At 42.2% G+C, this 21,936-nt stretch overlaps 1 protein-coding gene across 1 annotated transcript in view; it reads right to left on the bottom strand.

Annotated features, from left to right (window-relative positions):
* The window catches only part of LOC118828694 (heparan-alpha-glucosaminide N-acetyltransferase-like), a 378,901-nt gene that overhangs the window by 36,912 nt on the left and 320,053 nt on the right, over nucleotides 1-21,936 (bottom strand). The window contains exon 15 of the mRNA XM_036735519.1: nucleotides 5,176-5,253. Within this exon, the coding sequence (XP_036591414.1) occupies nucleotides 5,176-5,253 (78 nt within the window). The remainder of the gene's footprint in view (nucleotides 1-5,175; nucleotides 5,254-21,936) is intronic.

The raw sequence follows: 21,936 nt of genomic DNA, 5'->3' as shown, positions 1-21,936 counted from the left end.
ACTTCCTATCTTTATCCCCTTTGGACTTAGCTTTCCAACACTCTCTTTTCCTCTGTTATTTTGCCATTCATTCTTTGGCCATTAAATAAATGCATGCTTTGATCTCATTTTCCAGGAGCAGGCTTGGAATGCAGAAGAAAGGCCATTGGGCTTTTAGTCAGGAAAGCATGAGTTCAAATCTTAGCTCTGACCTTTATCAGCTGTGTGAACACGGGCAAATCAGGAAACCTCTGTGGGCCTTAATTTCCTTATTGAAATGGAGATAGTAACGCCTCAGCAATGCCTACCTCCCAGCTTTGTTGTGAGGCTCATAGGAGAATGTATGCAAAGCACTTTACAGACCTTTAGGTACTACATGAATGTCAGTAATTATTGGGATGCTCACTGCTCTTATGTGTTTCTCCTCTGTCCACATTGCAAAGCTTTTCACACTCACTCATTTGTGCTAATTTCTCATGCCCAATCCCCTGTACTGCCCTGAATTCTTCTGTCCACCCAGTTCATTATCAGATGGTGCATTCCCCTGGTCATTAATAAAAATGTTAAATGAGACCAGGCCTCACATTCATCCCTCCGGAACCCCATTAGATACCTTCTCTAACTCATTAGGCTGTTATCCATCATTAACCTCTGTTTATGGTTTGGTCAGTCAGGTTTTCAATCTGCTCTCCTCGCCTGTGGACTTTAACACATTCTCATTAACCTTGCTGTAGCTGGCTGCAGTGCCATATTTCCCAGCTCCTCAGGGGACATGGCCCAGGGAGAATAGCATGGCTTTCAGTATTGAGACCACAGACTTCCCCAGAGGACTCATCAGAGCCTTAAATATTGCTGGCTTCTTGGGGAAGGAGGAAAGAGGAGTAAGAAGTTGGTTCGAGAAAAGATATTTGTAAAAAGAGGAGAGCAGTGAGTGAGAGCATTTATAAAGGCAAAAAGGAAGGAGTGAGATGTAGAATGTAAAGTGATAAATCCAAGCTCTCGTATGGAGAAGAAACTCTAACTCTTATCATGTTTATAGGGGCCCAAAGATATGTTCATTTTGTAATTTCCAAAGGGGAAAGGGGTCTTTTCTTATATATTTCACTGAGGGATTGACCCAGAATTTAAAGCTCCTTGCTATATCCATTAGAGCCTGTTGCAATACACCCTCCCCATTCCCAATTCCATAATTTCTGAGGGCTGCCCTCTAAGCTCTGAAGTCCTCTCAGACAACCTTGCAGTAGTTTGTGAACTTTGGAGGGAGGAGGAAGAAATGACGAAAAACATACCTGGAAGGTGGGTGTTTTTCAGCTTCCTTCATGAAGGAAGGAGAGCTACACTGGTCATCAGAAGGTCTGGTATCTAACTCCTATTGTATCACTAGCTTGTCATGTGAGTCACAACAAGCCACTTGACCTCCCTGGGCTTTTCATGTAAAATGAGGAACTTGTGGCCTTTCTGGCCCTTTTCTGCTGTAGGATTCTGTGACTGCATATATATCCCACATCTAGCCATATTTATAAGATTCCATTCCTAGGTAGGACCCTCATACTGCCCTAGCTAGCCTCAAACTGAAATCTATCTATTGGGTTATTGACAATTTTAATCAACTTCTACTTAGAAAAGCCACTTTTGGGGTTAGCATTGACATCACTTTCAGCCACTGGTTCAATTTTCTAGTTCTGTTAATTAAAAATATTGATCCTGCCCTTCTTTCAAGGACCGATTCAAGACCCGCCTTCTTTCAGAGAAGCTTCTATCACTGTCCCAGCCCAGACTGAACTAACTTCTTTCTCTAAAAACAATAATAATAACAGCTAACATTAGAGTAGCACTTTAAGGTTTACAAAGCACTTTGCATTAATTATTTCATTTGACCTGAACTTCTGTAGCACTTATCATCTGTACCATTAAGAGAATCTTAGAGTCGGCAGAGACCTTAGTGGTCAATTAGTTCAACCTCATTCAAAGTATAAATGCCCTCTGCCTGATCACTTTCAGAGGATCTCATGATTTAGCTGATTCCATTTTCAGACAGTTGTTAGGAAATGCGTCCTTATATTGAATTGAAACCTATGCCCATGTAATTTCCATCCATTGACTCTAATTGGGCCTTCTGGGGCAAAACAAAATTAATCTAATCTCTCCTCCATGGCATACTATTACAGATTTGAAAATAGCTATCACAATCCCGCATTCCCTAGGTCTTCTCCTCTCCAGTTCCTTCAGATCATTCTTATATAATTGCTTTTCCGATCTTCTTGCTTTGATATGTTCCCTGCTTGTCACTGTCTTCTTTGTATCCCTGACACCTACAAAAGTGTATGTCATTCAGTAGGCACTTAATAAATGTTTATTGATTGGTGTCCTTCCAAATATATAGCACCAAAAACCAAACCTAACATTCCAGATGCGGTCTCACCAGAGCAGAACACAATGGGGCTATCACAAAATTTGTACTGAATATTATTAATCAACAAATATTTATTTGAACCTCCTATGCAACAAATCTTGCATATTATGCTTCTATGAATGCAGACAATATCCAAGTATCCTTTCTGGTTAATAACCCTTTCAAAGCTGAACATGCTGGCATGTAGGGAGGACAATGGACAATTGCAAAGGAAAAGAGAGACTGAAACAGAGAGAGAGAGAGAGAGAGAGAGAGAGAGACATACACACATAGAGAGACAGAGACATAGAGACAAAGGCAGGGAGAGATAGAGAAGGAGGGAAGAAGAAGAAGGAGGAAGAGGAGGAGGAGGAGGAGCTGAGAGTGATCATGAATTGGTGGTCCAGGGTAGGAACTCACCAAGCAAAAGAGACTACTCCCCTAGCTTTGGAAGCCTGTCAGATACCTTAAGACTTGGTCCAATTGGACTCTAGTGATAGCATGGATTATTGTAACACCCCAACCAGTGTGATGATGTAAGCGTTCACATGAATCTTAACAATAGGCTGGGCTTGGGGGGAGAGAGAAGCATAGGACAACAAGCTGGAAATATTCAAAACTTATATGGTCATCAGCTTGACATAGAGGGTGCTCCTCTGTGTTTTGGTACCGTAAAGAGACAAGATACACCAGAAATGGGCAGCTATGTAGTGCAGTGGATAGAGTGCTGGGCCTGGAGTTAGAAAGACCAGAGTTCAAATTTGACCTCAGACACTTATTAGCGTTATGGCCCTGAACAAATCACTTAACCCCTGGAGAAGGAAATGGCAGACCATTCCAGCATCTTTGCCAACCATTCCAGTATCTATGCCAAGAAAACCTTATGGTCCACAGGGATAGAAAGAGACAGCAACAACTGAACAACAACAACAAACACACCAGAACATGTCAGAAATACCAATATCCTATTTGCCAGAAAGGCTTCTGTGTCAATGATTCTGACCAGTAGAGTGGGCAAATCATAAGTACAGATGAAGTGGACTGATGAAGATTGATAGGCATTTTTAGAGAATGTGACAAACAGGTCAAAACCATGCAGAAATACTTTTTGAATAAGCAGACAAAGCTTCACTGAGTAGTAGTAAATGCCGATGACAGGTATATACCACTAGATTTGCCACACGTAAACAAATGTGGTTGGTTTGACTCTGAATGGAGTCTATGAACGGTCTGATATCAAAGAATGGAAGATGTCCCCCACCCCCACCCTGATGACATCCTTATGAACCCAGCCAAAAATATGTTTGTCAAGAAATTCCAAAACAAAGGCTAAGTCATGCAGATTTGTTTGTGAAAATAGAGGGGTTTGTGATGGCAGTTTAGGACTAGGTCATTGGCACTGAAAATCCCTAGAAGGGTTACCCATAAGAAGTCTGGACTTCGTGATGAATATACACCATGCAAGCAAATAGTGAGTCTGGAAATATCTAATGTCCTGCTAACGAGAATTATATACCAGAAAACTCACAATCTTTTACAGACTGATGGACAGCAAATACCCAAATTCCAAATATAGACCTCAAAATAACCTGGACAACTCAACAAATAAAATGTCCTGGAATTAGACCATTATTATAGACCACATTGATGCCCATAATCATTCAGATATAATATTGATTCATTTAAAGCAACAGTAACTTGAAAACATTTTAAACAAATGTAGAAACTGGATACACTCTATCTCCAAGTTACATGGAATAAAAAACTCACAAAATATAGATATCTAGCTTGTTCTTTGGTCATGACTGCGTCATAACCCCATTCAGTGTTTTCTTGGCGAAGAAAATGGAGTGGTTTGCATTTCCTACCCCTGCCCATTTTATAGATGAGGAAACTGAGATAAACGGGGTTAAGTGACATGCTCAGGGTCACATAGCTGGTAAGTGTCTGAAGCCAGATTTGAACTTAGGTTTTCCTGACTCCAGACCCAGTGCTGTATCCACTGAGCCACCTAGCTGTCCAGACATCTAGCAGAGGAGAGCAAAACCATGTGGGAACAGGTAAAAGTGCATATCAACCCTGCTGTCCTGTTTGCTACTGGAATTAGTCTAAGGATGCTTTCAGTGAGCCTATAGGGTGCCTTACACCTTAATATTTTTATTCAGCTACAAAAAGCAGTTATGTCATCCACCTGTGCAATAGTCCGTACAATACTGAAAATAAAGGAATGATGACTTGGCCCAGAATCATATCTATTGAAATCCCACTGAAAAAGATGAGGACAAGATAATAATAATAATGATGATGATGATGATGATATTAACAATAATTGGTACTGACATTGACATAGCTTTTTAAAGTTTACAAAGCACTTTCTATACATGATCTCATGGGGTCCTCACACCCTACAACAGAGGTGTTGTTACCACTTTACATATGGGGGAGCTGGACATGGTCCAACAGGAAATTTTGAAGGACACGTTTTAACTCAGATCTTCCTGACTCCAAGCCTAGGACTCTCAGCGCTATGTACGCTGCCCCTGTTTGCCTTGTAGGCTTTGTTCAGCGAGACAATACCCCAGAGAAAAACGTCAGTGGCCTCAGACCGGAGCAGGCAAGGCCTCACCAATTCCAATAGACATCTCAGCTCAGAATTCTTGGAAACAGGGAGGGAGGGGGCCGCTCTTTCCCTCTTAATACCAGCACAATGTACAGGGCAAGAACAGTGGCCATTATAAGTAATGGAACCTGGCATCTTGGCTAATCCTGTTATTTTCTACAGCATCAGGCTTCATGACACTCACCAGCAGAATGGACCAGATGAGAAATCTCTTCAGGATACTCCATGGCTTAGTGCGGTACATTAGGATAATCTTTCCAGCCTGTTAATTGGAAGAAAACAAGGGAGGGGGGTGGAGAGAGAAGAAGAGAAATGGGTATTAGCAGACTTCTTTTTTTCCAAAACAAAGTGCTTCTTGGCTAGGTTGGTTCTGAAGCTGATTTGTGAGAGGAAGCTGGAGGAGAGACTCAGGGCCTGTCAGTGTGTTTCCTTAAAGGATAAGGGATTGGGTAGGGAATACCCAGGTGAGGAGACTCTTTCTACCAATGAAGATTAGCAGTTTCTTTTGCAACTTATAGACATAGAGAACTGCCTAAGGCATTGCAAGGTATAGCAATCTGTTTAGATTTACAAGGTCGCTGTGGGTCAGACACTGAGTAGCTGTGTGACCCTGGGCGAGTCACTTAACCCTGCTTGCCTCAGTTTTCTCATCTGTAAAATGAGCTGGAGGGGGAAATGGCAAACCACTCTGGTACCTTTGCCAAGAAAACCCCAAATAGGGTCACAAAAAATTGAACATGACTGAAAAATGACTGAACAACTTGGCACCAACATCTCAGCTTTTCTGAATGTCCAGTGTCCCCAGAGGTACAATACTACATAAGTCATGCCTTTGAAGTTTTGGGTGTATATGGCATTCTTGACTTTGAGAGGACATAGGAAGTTGTTAAGAGTTCTGGTGGGTATGGCCAGAGGTAGAGGGGACAAGTATAACCTAGGTGCTTCCCAAGTTCATAATATCATGAGACCTTAGGTTCAGAGCTGGAAGGGACCTTAAAGGTTGTACAATCCATCATCCTAATTTTACAGTTGAGGAAAGTCAGACCCAGAGACTTGCCCAAGGTATTTATTTGCCCATAGATAGTGAGTGGCAGAGTAAGTCTCAGGTTTGAATTCAGCTATTTTGACTCCAAATCCTATATTCATTTCATTGCACCATGTTTGTATTTCTCATATATGCCCTCATGATGACTTGTAGCAGAGGTGCCCATTCTCATGGGTGAAATGGGTGACAGCCTAGCAATAAAATGTCTCCCTTTGCTAGTCTATTATGAAGCTCGAAATTCCTCACCCTTGGAGTCATTCATTAGTGGTTATAACAGCATCTGAATTTTACTGTTCAAGATGGCGCCTGAGAAAGGTAATGTACGCCCATTAGCTTCCATGATCACTTTAGCATGGATGAGTTTATCAGATTAGTGAGCTGTCACCAAGCAGAGAACTAGACCTTAAGGGAATAGAACAAAAGAGAGGAAGGGGGAAAGGAGAGGCCTGTATCAGGGAGGTCTGAAGAGGGAAGGCATGCCTGGATGAGGCTCTGTGGGAGATATAAGGGTTCTAAGGAGCTAGGCTTAACCAGGGACGGGGCATCTGGCTAGGAGAGGGAGAGATACTCTGGAGGGTCAGTCTGGCCTACTTCATAATTCTGCCTAAGGCCAAATCTATCTGCCTGATCTGAGCTCAGGGGATGGTGCTGACTGACTGACTCACTTTGGCAGGAGGGAAAGTCAACCTTGGGACTACCCACAGGCAAGAAGCATCAAGCCATCTCAGGTCTCAGCAATGCTGTAGAGGACAGGCCATTCCTAGGTGCCATGCCCAGCTACCCAGAAACCTAAGAGAGCCTTAGCAGCTAGCTCAGTAGCTAGGGGATAGAATAGGCCCCTCCATCTTTGGGTAGCCATAACTTAGCTTTGAGAAAAGCAATGAATGGAATTAAGATTCTGAGACTGAATCAATCCGATTTCAAATTCCTTTACATGTTATCTCATTTGATTCTCATAACAACCCTGTGAGCTAGGTGCTATTATCCTGATTTTACAGTTGAGGTAACTGAGTCAGGTAAGTGACTTGCCCAGGGTCATGTAACTAACTGTCTGAGGACAGGCTTGAACTGAGGTCTTCCTGACTCCAGGCCCAGAGCTCCATCCAAAGCATCACCTAACTGCCTGATGGAAAAAAAATACTTGTAGTCAATTTGATAAGCATTTATTAAGTACTTCTTATGTGCAATGTATAAAGCACATTGGATACAACCAGAAGATGAGAGTTTGAGTACCACATCTCCTATTTATGAGCCATATGACCCTGAGTAGGTTACTTTACTTGACCAACATCTCCTGTTCTCTCTCCACCCGTCTCCTCCCAGTGTAATCAGCAGTGGCTTACCCAGCACTGGAATTCATGTTTATATTTACAGGGAAGGTGGTGATACTTTCACAATCAACCACACTGAATTGTTTGGTTGAAAGCACTTTCTAAAACAAAGTACCTCATGAATGTGAAAAAATTTAATTGGATAGGTAAGAAAGAAGGTGGATGGGCATTTCTATCTAAGATATGGAATCCAAAGTCCTACAAAGGCACAGAAATTGGCATCAGAAGAGAATCCTTTATTTCTGGCACTAATGGGGAGTTGATAGCCTGCCCGGCATCATGGGAATTCAATCAGCCTGTCTTGAAGACTTTGTATGATCCATTTAGGATTGAAGTTGATGAACAAGGTAAAAAGGAGGGCAGAAGAAGGAGTGGTGAAGATCCCATAGCCCTCTCTTTTTTCAGGAAAGTTTGTCTCTATGTAACATGGATAGGAGAGGGTTGGGGGTCCACAGTGTCCCCATGCATTAGCTTCCTATTACTTCCTCAAGTAGATTCCAGATGCTTGCATTTGTTCATCTTCTCCTTTCATTCTCTTAGATCCAGCTATTAGCAAATTACTTGAAACCTCATAGTGTAACAGAAATTAAACAACTGAATTGGATTGGGATAAGAGTGGTAATATCAAGCCTCAGGTATAGGGAGAACAGAATTACAGCAAGCCCCATCCTTTCCCAAAATCAGAGTTCTCTTCCACCCCTTCCATTTCCCATGGTGGAGTCTCAAAGCTCTACTCATTCTTCTGAGCTTCAAAAGGTTTGCAGCCTTCATGAACCTTCTCTTTCCAAGTATGGTCAGAGGAAGGAAAGATCTTGGTCCTTCACTGCAGAATAGCCACATAGGACCTGAGTGGGTGGCAGAAGTTTCTGTGATTCTCAAGCATGGATGTTGGGTGAACACATACTCAAGGCTAGTCTTCTCTGGCTCTTCTTCCACGGTTCCAGAAGTTCTGGTTCTTCTATATATCCTCTTAACTTGAACATTATTTTTGGTATGGAAAAGCAGTCGTATTTCTGGAGACATCTCCTAAGGAAAGGCAGCCAGATTCCAGGAAAATAAAGAAAAACTCACAATGTTCATAAATTGAGGCTGAAGGTAGCATGGCCAGCTCTAGGTTTGTTACACGTGATCAATAATCTCCTTCTTTCTTCCTCTCCATCTGTCAGTCAACAAGCATTTATTAAAATAGTTCATCTATGTTGCTGGCACTATGCTACTGTCTAGACTCACAAAGAAAGGCAAAAACCCCAGTCTCTATAGTCAAGGAGCTCACATTCTGGAAGACAACATATAAATAACTAGCTAGAAGATATATGCAGAGTAGATGGAAGGGAATCTCAGAAGGGAAAGCACTGGGAGCTGGGAGGACTGGGAAAGGCCTCCTAGAAAAATGAAGTTTGAGATGAGCCTTGACTGTGCCTGCCTCTCTTGTCACTACTGTTTGGTAGACCGATCTGGCACAGCACCAAATCTATACCAGAGATACCCCAGTTAGATGTGGCTATTACTAAAACATCAACTAGAGACTCCAGGGTCAGTTCCCTAAGCTCATATATAGCCAAATTGAGCTGGGCAGAGGGGTGAGGAGGAAAGACAATGATGTCAGAGGCCTAAAAGACATGAATTTCTGCAGGAAGAAAGCATGCTTCCTCCCCTCCCTTTCTTCCACTTCTAGGAAGGCCTCTAATGCTGAAGACATCCCTTCTGCAGCTGAAGGAAGAAGGAATGGATGCAGGGAAGACTGGCTTTGACTGGGGCTCCTCCCAGCAGGAATCTGCCCCTATCCCAGCTGCCAAGAATGGTTCCCTGATAGTTTAAGACAAAAGAGGAAGGGAGCCTCCTGGGACACATGAAAGCCTCTCCTCCCTAAGGAGCAGAGAAAAGAGACAGGTCAGTGGCAAACAATTAACACGTTTCTCAATTACACCTCGATGAAAGGCTTTCCCCCCTCTGAGCTATAAAAATAGATTAACTAATTGGCTCAAGCTTGTTCCCTCCTGCTCCGCAGAGAGGGGGTTTTTAAAACTAACAGGGAGAGCCAGAGAGAGCCAGAGGAGGAGGGGGTGAAGAGTCTAGATGTAATGTCTTGGAGAGTGAGGGGGCCGGGGCAGAGAGTGTGGTCTGATCTTGGTCATCAGGCTGCCCCCTCCTCTTTCATTCCCTTATACTCAGGGTACAGCCTGCCTCTTGCTTCTTTCTCCAAAGGGTCCTTCTGGCTCTTTTATACATTTTGGCTGTCATTCGTTCAACAAACACCTACTAAGTGTCTGGCAGGTGCCAGGTGCTGTGGGGGATCCAGGGAAAAAATAAGACATGGACTCTGCCAAAGAGGACCAGTGACATCATGGGGTGATGGCCTGACTCACATGGGACCAGAGCTGCTCTACACACAGGCAAAGTTGGACAACGATTCACAAGTTACCTTGTTTGATTATGACTCTCAGAGCTCACAGGAGTATAATCATCGGTTTGCACAAGGGCTTCCTGACTTTAGATAGTCAATCAACAAGCAGGTATTCTGCTTAATTCGGGGGATATAAAGAAATGCAAAAACCTGGACCCTGCCCTGGAGGAGCTTGGTCTTAAGGGGCTTCCTGTCACTAAGTAATGGAGGAGAAGACATGTAAATATCTACTCCAATCTTAGAATCCTACAGTGCTTCTGTTGGAACAGAGTTTGCTGGTCATAACTCTAACCCTCTCATTTTATGGATTCAATGAAGGGAAGTGACTTGTGGAAAGTCACCATGATTTCATCATGAAGTCAGGACAAGAACCCAGATACCCCGGATTTTCCATCCTGGGCTCTGAAGTAGTGGAGTAGAGACAGAAATATTTTCAGTCTCTCAATCATCTCTTGGACAATCTGCCCATCTGAAGCCATAGAATAGAATCTGGACCCAAGATCCCAGGACGGTGGGTGGAGTGGAAGACTGTGGCAAGAAGTCTTGGAATTGAGAGTGGCCCACAGACCTGCCTCCATTCTTGATGGGGAGAAACTCAACCAGCCTTCCATACCTGCCCATCCTCAGAATGGGCACACTTTGCTGAGCAATTAAAGGACATTTATTAATGCCTGTGCTATTCATTGAGAATACAAAGACAAATAAAAACATCTCACTCTCAAGGAGCCCACATTCTAATAGGATCTGAGGTTATGCCACCATTATCGGATGATATTAATAGCATATTTCCAATTCAGAGATGACCATTAGAGGTAAGGGGTGTGGGGGAGGGGGAGCAGAGATTATTTGAGAGCTGCTAGTCTTGGTAAGGCTTGGATTGTGCACAAATGAGAATTTGCAGCCCTTATTTTTTTTCTTAATGGTCCAGAGAGATAGATGAAAGATGTGATGCCTTCAGTATGAATTCAGGCACATAGGAATGAAGTCTGTTGAAACATGACAAAGGCTGAAGTGGATGGCTAATATCATACACAGAGGAAAACACTCTGGCCCAGGAATCCTCACGTGGCTGGATTTTTACTAGAATTGACCAAATGTCGTCGATTGATGTTCCTGTTTCTCATCCTTTTGTCCATATAAAAGAGCATCCTCAGGACCCCTGGAAATGGACATGGTATCACTGGCTACACCTCCAAGGAAAGTCCCCTCCAATTTCTTTTTCTCATTCCCCTAGTTCTCTGTTGGCTGAGTTTTTGAAAGAAAGCCAGTCAAATCCTGCTACGCTGATCAGCAGCAGCTGGAATGTGCCAGAAGAAATCAGAAAAATCTTCCTTTGTCTTAAGGGGCTTCCCATCACTAAGTGACCTCAGGCATCTCTGTTTAGCATCTCTGCTTCTGCCCAGCAAGACCGACTCAAGCTCTGTGAATATCCAACCTCCTGGGGGGGGGGGGTAGGGTGGGGAGGATCCTCTAAGCTCTGGGCAGAGAATCTCAGAAGCAATGCCCGTTCAAACTTGCCGAGGGAAAGAGCCATTCTAGGCCTCTCTTCCCCAAGTCTGAGCAGGAGAGAAAGGTCAGCACAAAGGCCACCTGCTGGGTGATATCAGCCTCCTGATATGGAGCTGGCTTCCTTGTGGTCCTGTCAACTAAGCAAATGGAAGGGGGGCAAGGAGCGGGCACAAGCACTTGTTAGTTATGGAAAACCATACCGGAGAGCGGGCCAAAGACAGGCGCTTTTTTTTGTAGCAAACTCTTTTTTTTCCAAGAGTGAGAATCATCCTGAGTTGCTGCTATTATTTTTCCTCTTTTCCCTCTGGCCTTGTTTTTTGTTTCCTTCCAGACACTTTTCCACAGACAGCCAAGCAAACACATCTTTTTGTGCTTGCAGGAAACACCCAACCGAAGCCGCAGAGACCGTTCATTCCTTTCCCACTTGCACATCATTTTTAGCACTTGTCACACCCTTTGGGGACTTGGGGAAGGGCTCAGCCATTGTCTAGACCCCCCCCCACAACCTGGCAGGAACACCAGCATATAACCTCTGCTCTATACTGAAGCCCAAAGTATGGGATGAAATGTCTCACCTACTGGGATGGTAAAAAGATGATCGGAGTGAGAGGCTGGGTCTGGAACCTCTCTCTAAACGTTACTCATTCCCCCGAGCAAACTGAATCTCTGTTCCTTGATTTCATCATCAATATAAGGAGTGACTTTGGAATAGCTGACCTCTGAGGTTCCTTTCCATTTTAAAACTGTGATCTCATGCCACTGGGTTTATAATCAGAGGACCTGAGTTCAAATCTTGTGTTATCACTTTACTCCTTGAGGTAGCTAATTGATGCAATGGACAGAAGTCCTGGACCTGAGCTCAGGAAGAACGGAGTTCAAATCTTGCCTCAGATATTTCCTAGCCATGTGACCCTGGGCAAATCATTTAACCTAAGCCTCTATTTCCCCCTAGGGCTGTTGTGAGGCTCAAAGGAGATAATCTATGTGTTTAAAACTACATAAATAAAAATATATGTGCATATATACATACATACATACATAAATAGACATATATATGTAAATGTATGATCCTATTACCAGGTAATGTCCCTGGCCCTCTAATTCACATGTGTTACCCACTGAGCCACCTTGCCTCCCTCAGAACTTTGGGTATACACTCACCCCATCTAGGTCTAGTCATATGCCCCTGAATTGCCACAGAGTAAAGGGGGGAGGCCCTCCATTGTCTAGCCTTCACTTACTCAGCCTCAGGCTGTCTTAACCAGGAAACGTCACACCTTATGCCCTCAGCCAGGAGAGCTGGAATCTGTCAGTAGATATTCAGAGCTCTAGGTGTTACCACTTGGCTAAGAGAGGAGTTCCTGGCTGGGTGATGAGAGGCAGGTGCTGCTCCAGGCAGAGAACCTTTGAATGTTTTCCAATAGACATCTAGAAACACCACTACAGGTTTAATCAAATCAAATCCAGTACCTTTGTGGTTTCATTAAACCTCCCATTCCCATCTGCCCACTCCCCAAAAGAGACATCTGGTTTGTTTGTGGTCCTGGAATTCCATAGTTTTCCTCACATCTGAGTTAGAAAAGCTCATGGATACACCAGAGAGAAGATGATTGGATTGGGGTCTCTGGGAGCACTTCTGTTGGGCTGTCAAAAAGAGCAAATGTCCAGCTGAGGACTAACTGCTACTTGGCAATCAATACTTGGTGTTCTAGTCTTTTCTTACTGACTTCCTCCATAATGCCAGACACCATCGGTCCAAATCTTTTCCTCTTTCTTCAAGGCCTCCAATCCGCTCTCAGCTCCCAACAAATAATTTCACCTCCTACTTCCCCAAGAAGAACATGGAGTCTTGGGTTTGGGGCTGGAACGGATCTTGGAGGTCATCTAAAGCTATCCCCTATTTTACAGATTAGGAAACTGAGGCCCAGGGTGGGGAAGTGGGGAAATGCTAGTCCTACATCTCATTTGTTCCTCATAACAACCTGTGAGACAGGCACTATTATTATCCCCATTTTACAGATGGGGTAATTGAGGCTCGCAGTGATTAAGTAACTTGTCCAGAGTCACACAGCTAATGTTATTAGAGGAAGAAGCTGAGCCCAGGTCTTCTTCTCCAGGACCTCCATCTTTGATTGTTTTCTTCCTGACCACTTCAGAATCTTCTTCTTTTCTGACTGCTTCCCTTCAGTCAACAACCATGCTTGAGCCTCTCTATCCTAAGAAACTTTCCCTAGAGCCCATTGCCCCTTCAAACTACCAACAAGTATCTCTCCATCAGAGTGATAACTAGGAATTCTTATACTCACACTATCTAACCAAAAGCCTGCCCTTGGCTGGACAATGCAGGGGAGATGAGTGAGACGTCCTGGGATACTTGTTGGCTGCTCATGGGGGATGGATCTGGGGTAGGGACAGAGCTCAGTTCAGCCTACAGTCTGCCCACTTTCTATTCAACGAATTATCCTTGGAAATTTAGCCTTGACTGTATTTACTAACCTGGGGCACAGGTGTGATAACACCCTCCCCTTAGAGATGGCCCTACTTTCTATGACGAAATCTTCAAAAAAAAGCATCTTACATTTGCTCCACTTACTTAGTGTTCACTCAGTCTTCACCCCATGCAAACTGGCTTCTCTCATCACAATTCTAACACTGTTCTATCAATGATTAGGGCTTGGTGGTTCAGTGGAAAGAGTGCTGGGCCTGGAGTCAAGACCTGAATTCAAATCCAGCCCCAGACAGTTACTAGCTATGTGACCCTGGGCGAGTCACTTGACCCTGTTTGCCTTAGTTTCCTCATCTGTAAAATAAGCTAGAGAAGAAAATAGTAAACCAGTATCTTTGCTGAGAAAACCCCAAATAGGGTCATGAAGGGTCAGATATGACTGAACAACAATTGTCTTTTTTCTGGTCCTCAGCTATTTTGAATTACTTGCTTTCCTTGATATTGTCGACCTTTCCTCCCCTGGCTTCTGTGAGACTGTATTTCTGAATGAACAAATTGTAGGGGTAATGTCTTTATCACAAATACTTAGAGGGGAAAAGACATTTAAATCAAAAGATCTGATTTGAATCAAGATTATCTGTTCACTATTTCAAATTCCCATGTTATCCCTGCCTGTCATAATGCCATTTTGAGGTCTGGAAAATATACTAACGATAATAACTGACATTTATGGAACTCATACCGCATAACAAAAAGCACACCCTTTGTTGAACAAGGCAGGGGATAGGCGTGAGATACCTTAGAATACTGTAAAGCAAAAAGCTTTACATGTGGTCTCACTGTAGTGCACAATGAGCCCTGTGAAATTTGTATGTATGATAATTTTATAGTTGAGGAAACACAGACATTTAGAAGTCCAGTAACTTGCCCAAAGGTCATCCACATAACTAGTGTCAGGATCTGAACCCCAAATCTTCCTGACTTGTAGTATACTTAACAATATTGTAAAGGAAAAGAACTTTAAAGACTTAAGAACTCTGGTCAGCACGATAAGCCATCATTCCAGTGGACCAGGGATGAAGAATGCTGCCTACCTCCTGATGGCAAGATGATAGACTGAATATATAGAATGAGACACAATTTTGAATGTGGCCAATAGGAGAATTTGTTTTGCTTGATTATGAACACTTGATATGGGTTTTGTTTCTTTTTTATTTTTCAGGGGGAAGGGAGAGGGGGATAGAAATGAAATGAATTCTAGTTAATTGAAAAAAAATTTAGCGCCCTGCTACAAGCCATTTTCAAAGGAAAATCCAGGCTATTGATAACCATATAAAAAATACCACACAATACTAATGGAGAAATACAAATTAAATCGGCTCTGATGCTCTACCTCATACCCATCAGATTAACAAAGAATACATAGTCAAGCAACACAGATTCACGCATTGGCCTTGTCCAAATGCACATATCTCATTATGCAACTTGAGTTGCATACCTCTCTATCAGGAGGTAGCTACAAATGAAGACAAAAGTTGGAGGCACTGTGGGAAAAACAGGCACATTATTGCGTTGTAGATTGGCATAAGCCATTCTGTAAGGCAATTAGAAATATGCCTCAGAAGTCAATAAATTGTGCATACCCTTTGACCCAACATTGTTACCACTAGGACTGTATCCCAAATGGATCAAAGAAAGAGGAAAATGACCCATTTATAGTAGTTTTTGTAATGGCCAAGAACTAAGAATTAAAGACTGTCCATCAATTGGGAAAGGATGGACAAATTGTGGTATATGGATGTAATGGAATATTATTGTGCCATCAAAATGTTTAAAAGGATATCAGAGAAACCTTGGTAGTCTAGTAAGAACTGATACAGAGTGATGTGAGTAGAACCAGGAGAACAATTTATACAATAACAGCAACATGGTAAAAAAAACAACTTTGAAAGACTTCAGAACTTTGGTTACAGTAATGCCTAACCATGGTTCCAGAGAATTGATCATGATGCCTGGTAGCTATCTCCTGATAGAGAGGTGATGAACTCAAGTTGCATGATGAGATATGTGCATTTGGACAAGACCAGTTGGGGGGATTTGTTTTGCTTGACTATGTATATATCTTACAAGGGTTTTGTACTTTTTTATTTCCAGTAAGAGTGGGGAGATGAGAGGATGGAGGGTGTTAGGGATAGGGTTTTGCCTAAAAAAACGAGGAGAAGCTATAAGAAATCACAGATGAGCAGGGAAACTTTGAGCATTGCATATTCAATTTGTCATACTTTAAAAATACAATTATAAGAATTCATCACAATTTTATAATATGTAATAATAGGAATAAGAATTTATTCTAATTAAAAAGGAAAGCAAGCTGTAAATAATAGGAATTTGCAGATTTACGTACAATCTTTTGCTTTTCCACAATGTATATGGAAATGTGCTTATTTTTGGTATTTCCTAAGTTTAGAATCTTTTAAAAATGGAAAAAAAAGAAAATTTCCAAGTGTACCAGTTTTACATTTCCTTCATCCTCCAGCTCTTAGGGAATTCCCTTTTCATAATCAGAAGTATGGTGGTGCAGGAGACAGAGCACCAAACCTGGAGTCAGGAAGACCTGAGTTTAGATCAGACCTCAGACACTTACTAACTGTGTGATCCTGGGCAAGTCACTTAACCCTATTTGGCTCAGTTTCCTCATCCATAAAAGGAGCTGGAAGGAAATGGCGAACCACTCCAGTATCTTTGCCAAGGAAATGCCAAATGGGGTCACAGAGAGTTAGACACAACTGGGACAGTTGAACAACAACATAATCAGAAGCAGGGTAGCCCAATGGAAAGGGCAAAAGCTTAAGCATCAAGAAATCTGGATTGTGATCCCAGCTCTGACTACTGACTCACCATGACACTTCGGGCAAGTCACAAGATTTCTTAATGCCATGAATACAGTGGCACACAGCTAAAGGACCAGATCTGTGATCTTCACCAAGATCGAGAAATCCTTGGGTTGAAAGTACCTCTGCCAGTGCAGGTCAGCACCATCCCTGTGACTTATAGTATTCAAGAATCTTCTCATGGAGATGGAGTGGGGTATTAAATCACTGGCCCAAAGTCACATAGCCTGTATGTGCAGAAGGAGGACTTGTACACACACAGGTCTTCCTCATTCCAAGGCCAGCTCTGTAACCAATATGTTATTGTTTGGTCATTTTTTTGGTTGTGTGTGATTCTTCCTGAACCCATTTAGGGTTTTGTTGGCAAACATACTGGCAAAAATTTCCTTCTCCAGATGAGGAAACTGAGACAAACAGGGTTAAGTGACTTGCCCAGGGTCACATGGCTATTAAATGTCTGAGGTTGGATTAGAAGTCAGGTCTTTCTGACTCCAGGCCCAGCACTTTATCCACTGTACCACCCAGCTGCCTCTAAAATCCCTATTTTATGGTTGAGGAAATTAAGACTTACAAACAGGAAGTTAAATCCAACGAGGGTCACACAGCTTTGCATTGGACCCTAGCTTTTCTGCTTCCAAGTCCAATCCTACTATAACACACGGCTTTCCAGTGCAATTGGTGGCCTGGCAGTAACAGTACTTGTCCTACCTGTTTCAGTGTTGTGAGAATGAGATGTGTAGAAAGGTGCTAAATTAGTAGAATTTTCTAAATATACCGCTCAGTAGTAGACTTTGAGGATGCCCAGATACCACCATAAATGGATTGTCCTAAGTCTTTGAGAAAGATGCCCTTCTGTTCTTAGCCCAGCTAACAGACTTCTAAGTAAAGCGACCCTTCCAGATACCCATGTAATAAAGCATCCTTTCCCTATGGAGCTGCACTGACTAGCTGTGTGACTTGAGGCCAGTGGCATATCCTCTCTGAGCCTTGTTTTCACGTCTGTGAAACCAAGGAGTTTAAAACTAGTGGATCTGGGAGGTCCCTTCTTGCTCTAACATCTCTGATTCTATGGCGCAGTAATATAGTATCATGATTTGCACTGACATTCCCACCAAAGCCTATCTCCCCTCTCATTTGGGTTTTGTATATCCCTAGCTCATCAAAAACTGGGGCTATCCCCCGGCCATATGCAGCCCTTGGCATTGGAGCTCTCTGCCCTTGGGTGCTCAACCAAGAACTCTCCTGGAATTAGGGAGCAATCTCAGAGATGAAAAATGCTTTCAGCCATTCAGAATGGGGGTAAATGAGTTAAGGAAGGTCCGTGCCAGACTCCTTATCTGCTGCCATTCTCCTGCAAAGGGCATTTAGTCACTAATGTCATTTGCAGCTGATGAGAATTCAAAATGAGCCATCTCTGAGGTTCCTGGGAGTGGAGAAGTTTATCATCATGGCTCCCCCATGCCCTCTCGACTTTATCGCTATTTAGCAATGCCTTGGGTTTGGGTCTGGTTGCTTTTCTGCTGGAAGGAGGAAAAGGTTGATAAACCGAGGAGGCCCCTTTGCAAACAGGCAGAGGCAAGGCACAGCCTCAGATAGTTGTGCTTTTGATGGCCTGGGAGTGAAGTAAAATTATAAATATAGAGCTGGAGCTGGAAGGTACCATAGAGGCCATCAATTCCAGATCCCCATTTTACATATGACAAAACTGAGGACCAGAGAAGTTAAGCAGTTCCTCCAGGGTCACATAGTAAGGCTCAGAGGCAATATTTGAACCCAGGTCATCCTGATTCCAAGTCCAGAGCTCTATCCACTGCCCCATACTGCCTTAATGAATAAGGTCCAAAGGTCCATGCCTCTATGCTCCTGTGGGGGTTTATTTAAGGATGCCAAGTTAATTGCTAAGGTCCCAAGCACAACACAATTGCCCTCTGGCAATACTCCAATGAGCCCAAGGTCTACCTCTGACAAGAGCATCTAAGGGTATCATGATAGCTCTTCTACAGTATATTAAATACGGAAAGTATTTACTACTACTTAAATTGAAATAATTTAATTAACCAAAATTAATTTAATCAAATAAATTAATCATACAAATTAAATCCTAAAAGTATTTAATATAAATTGTAGGCACTTAATAACTGCTTGTTGATTTTACTTGACTGAGAGAGTGAAAGCCCTTGAGATAACTGAGAGGATAACTACTTCAGACACTTATGAGCTATGTGACCCTGGATGAGTCACTTAACTTCTTCTCTCAGTCTCAGTTTCCTCATCTGTAAAATGAGGATAATAATAGCTCTTACCTCCCAGGGTTGTTGTTGAGAGGATCACATGATACAATTCTTGTAAGTGTTTTGCAAAGCTTAAACCTTATAAAATGCCAGTTACATTATGATGATTAGATCTTGGGGCAGCTAGGTGGTGCAGTAGATAAAGCACCTAGCCTGAAGTCAGGAAGACTTGAGTTCAAATCCAGCCTGACATTTACTAGCTGTGTGACTCTGGGCAAGTCACTTAACACTGTTTGCCTCAGTTTCCTCATCTGTAAAATGAGCTGGAGAAGGAAATGGCAAACAACTCTAGTACCTTTGCTAAGAAAACCCTGAATGGGATCCCAAAGAGACAGATGCAACTGAAATGACTGAATAATATCAAAGTAAACAACCCATGTGCTCTCCTGGTATTTGTGCAACGTTAAGAGGAAGGAGGAAGGCCCTCACAATGTTGGATGGACCATTTCAGGGAGAATGCAAGCAACACAAGGTGGGCAAACATTGCAATTGTTTGCAAATTTGAGTATTTAGGTTTAATGAGGGGTCCTAGGAATGTTTAGGGATTATTTTAGTATTTAATATAGTTTGGGACAATTCTAATTGCTAAAAATTGCCTTCTTTTATCAAGTCAAAATCTACCTTCCTGTAACTTCTGTTGAGAACAATCTAATCCCTCTCCTGCATGACAGTCCTTTACATACATGAAGATAACTATCTCATCTCCTCTAAATCTCCTCCAGGCTAAATAGCCTCAGTTCTTACCTATGGCTGAGTCTCAAGGCCTTTTACTCTCCCAGTCAAGTCAATTCACAGCATTTATTAAGTGCCTACTATGTTTCAGGTACCATGCTAAGTACTGATGCAAAGAAAAGTAAAAGCCAACCCTATCCTCAAAGAGATCACAATTTTTTCTTTTTAAAAAATATTTTATTTTTTCCAGTTACATGTAAAAATTTTTAAACATTTGTTTTTTAAAAATTTTGAGTTCCAAATTCTCTACCTCTCTTCCTCCCCTCCACCCTCCTTGAGAAGGCAAGCTATCTGATATAAGTTGTATATGCACAATAAAATGTATCTCCATGTTAGCCATTTATGAAAGAAAACACAGACAAAAAAAACAAGAAAAATTTAAAAAGTAAAAAAAAAAGTTTGCTTCAATCTTCATTCAGACTCCATTAGTTCTTTCTCTAGAGGTGGATAGCATTTTTCATCATGAGTCTTTTGGAATTGTCTTGAATCATTGCTTTTCTGAGAATAGCTAAGTTTTCACAGTTGATCATTGTACAATATTGTTGCTGTGTAAAGTGTTAAGGAGATCACAATTTAAGGGATGCTCTGCCGGTGCTCTGTCTAGCTTTATTTCTCTCATCTTCTAATTAGGAAGTTTACTTTTTGAACCTAGGTGAAGGACTTTTATATTTATTTCTACAATATTCTATCAGATATCCTTATGTGGCCTTCAGAGAGGCAGTGTAGTGAAGGGGGTAAAGAGCTGGCCTTGAAAATAGGAAGATCTCCTATACCTGACACATAATAGATGAGTGACTCTGGGCAAGTTTCTTAACTCCTCCATGAACTAGGCAATTCTCTGTTACAACACGTTAAAGAGATGGTGCTGACCTGCACCGGGAGAAGGAGTTTCCTCTCCTGGGAGTTTCCTCTATGAATAAAATCACAGTTTAGTCCTTATCCTTATATTCCATACTATAAGATTCAGCTCCAAATTCTAGGTTGTCAGGTTTATGATTTCACTGGTGTATATTCTCCTTCTATCAATGCATTCACACATCTTTAGCATGATGGTTCTTAACCAGGGATCCATGGATAAATTTCCAGGTATCTGTGTTGGTTAACCAAAAATGGGCTCCTTAGCACTTAGTCAACAAGTGCCCTTGAATAGTTTTGCTTTTTCCCCTGAACTAACAATGCTGTTTGTACGTTGGATTGGAGTAAGCTTGTCAGCCCCTTCACCTTGCTTCCCTTGCTTAAGCAGATCGAAAGAACCTGTGCTTTCCCAGTCAACCCCTTCACCTTGCTTTAGCAGACTGAAAGAACCTGTGCTTTCCCTGGCGTACCTTACACCCCTGCGGAAGCCAGATGGTTAAAAACAGCTTCTGTTGGAGCCAGAGGCTGCTACAGCTACAGCTACAGCCGAAGCTGAAGCAGGAGCTGCCGGTAGCAGAGCTGACCTATGTGAGGATTGAGGAGTGCTGAACAAGGACTTGAGGCCAGTGGGTAATCTTTTCACCATAGAGGGGAAGCATGTATATGATTTTGCTTTATACCATCATGCTTCTCTGTGGCCTCCCGGTTACTCCTGTGAGGCGGACTTATTGGGCCTGGAAGCTTTTGATCAAAATATCAAAATGGGGATGCTGGTTTGTCAGTTGGTTACTGTGGAGCCTAAATATATACTTTGATTCTTCTGCCTCCTACTTTGAAGATTCCTTATATCTCGCGGTTCCGAACCTTTCAGACATATATATGATCCTCTTTGAAATTATAAACTCTGCCCTTATAATACAGTATCCATGAACTTGGATGGGAGAAAATAATTATACCTTTATGTCAATACAGTTTCCTTTGTAATCCTATTTCATTTCATGCATTTAAAAATATTTTTCTGTTGGAAATCGAAGAGATACCCATCAATTGGGAATGTCATATATGTCATATATGATTGTGATGGAATATTATTGTGCTATAAGAAACAAATAGAATGATGAACAGGATGATTTCAGAAAAACTTGGAAAGACTTACGTGAACTGATGCAAAGTGAAATGAACAGAACCAGGAGAATGCTGTGCACAGTAACAACAATATTGTGCAATGAAGAATTGTGAATGACTTAGCTACTCTTAGCAACACAATGATCCAAGATCAGCCCAAAGGACATATTTTGAAGCATATTATCTGCCTCCACAGGAAAAAAAATGATACTGTTTCAATACAGACTGACGCATACTGTTTTTCACATTCTTTCTTTCATTCTTTTTCTTTTTCTTGAGTCTTCTTGTATAAAATGACAAATGTGGAAATGTTTTA

This window comes from Trichosurus vulpecula, chromosome 8 (assembly GCF_011100635.1).
Source record: "Trichosurus vulpecula isolate mTriVul1 chromosome 8, mTriVul1.pri, whole genome shotgun sequence".
NCBI classification, from domain to species: Eukaryota; Metazoa; Chordata; class Mammalia; order Diprotodontia; family Phalangeridae; genus Trichosurus; species Trichosurus vulpecula.
This window is presented reverse-complemented; position numbering and strand designations above follow the sequence as displayed.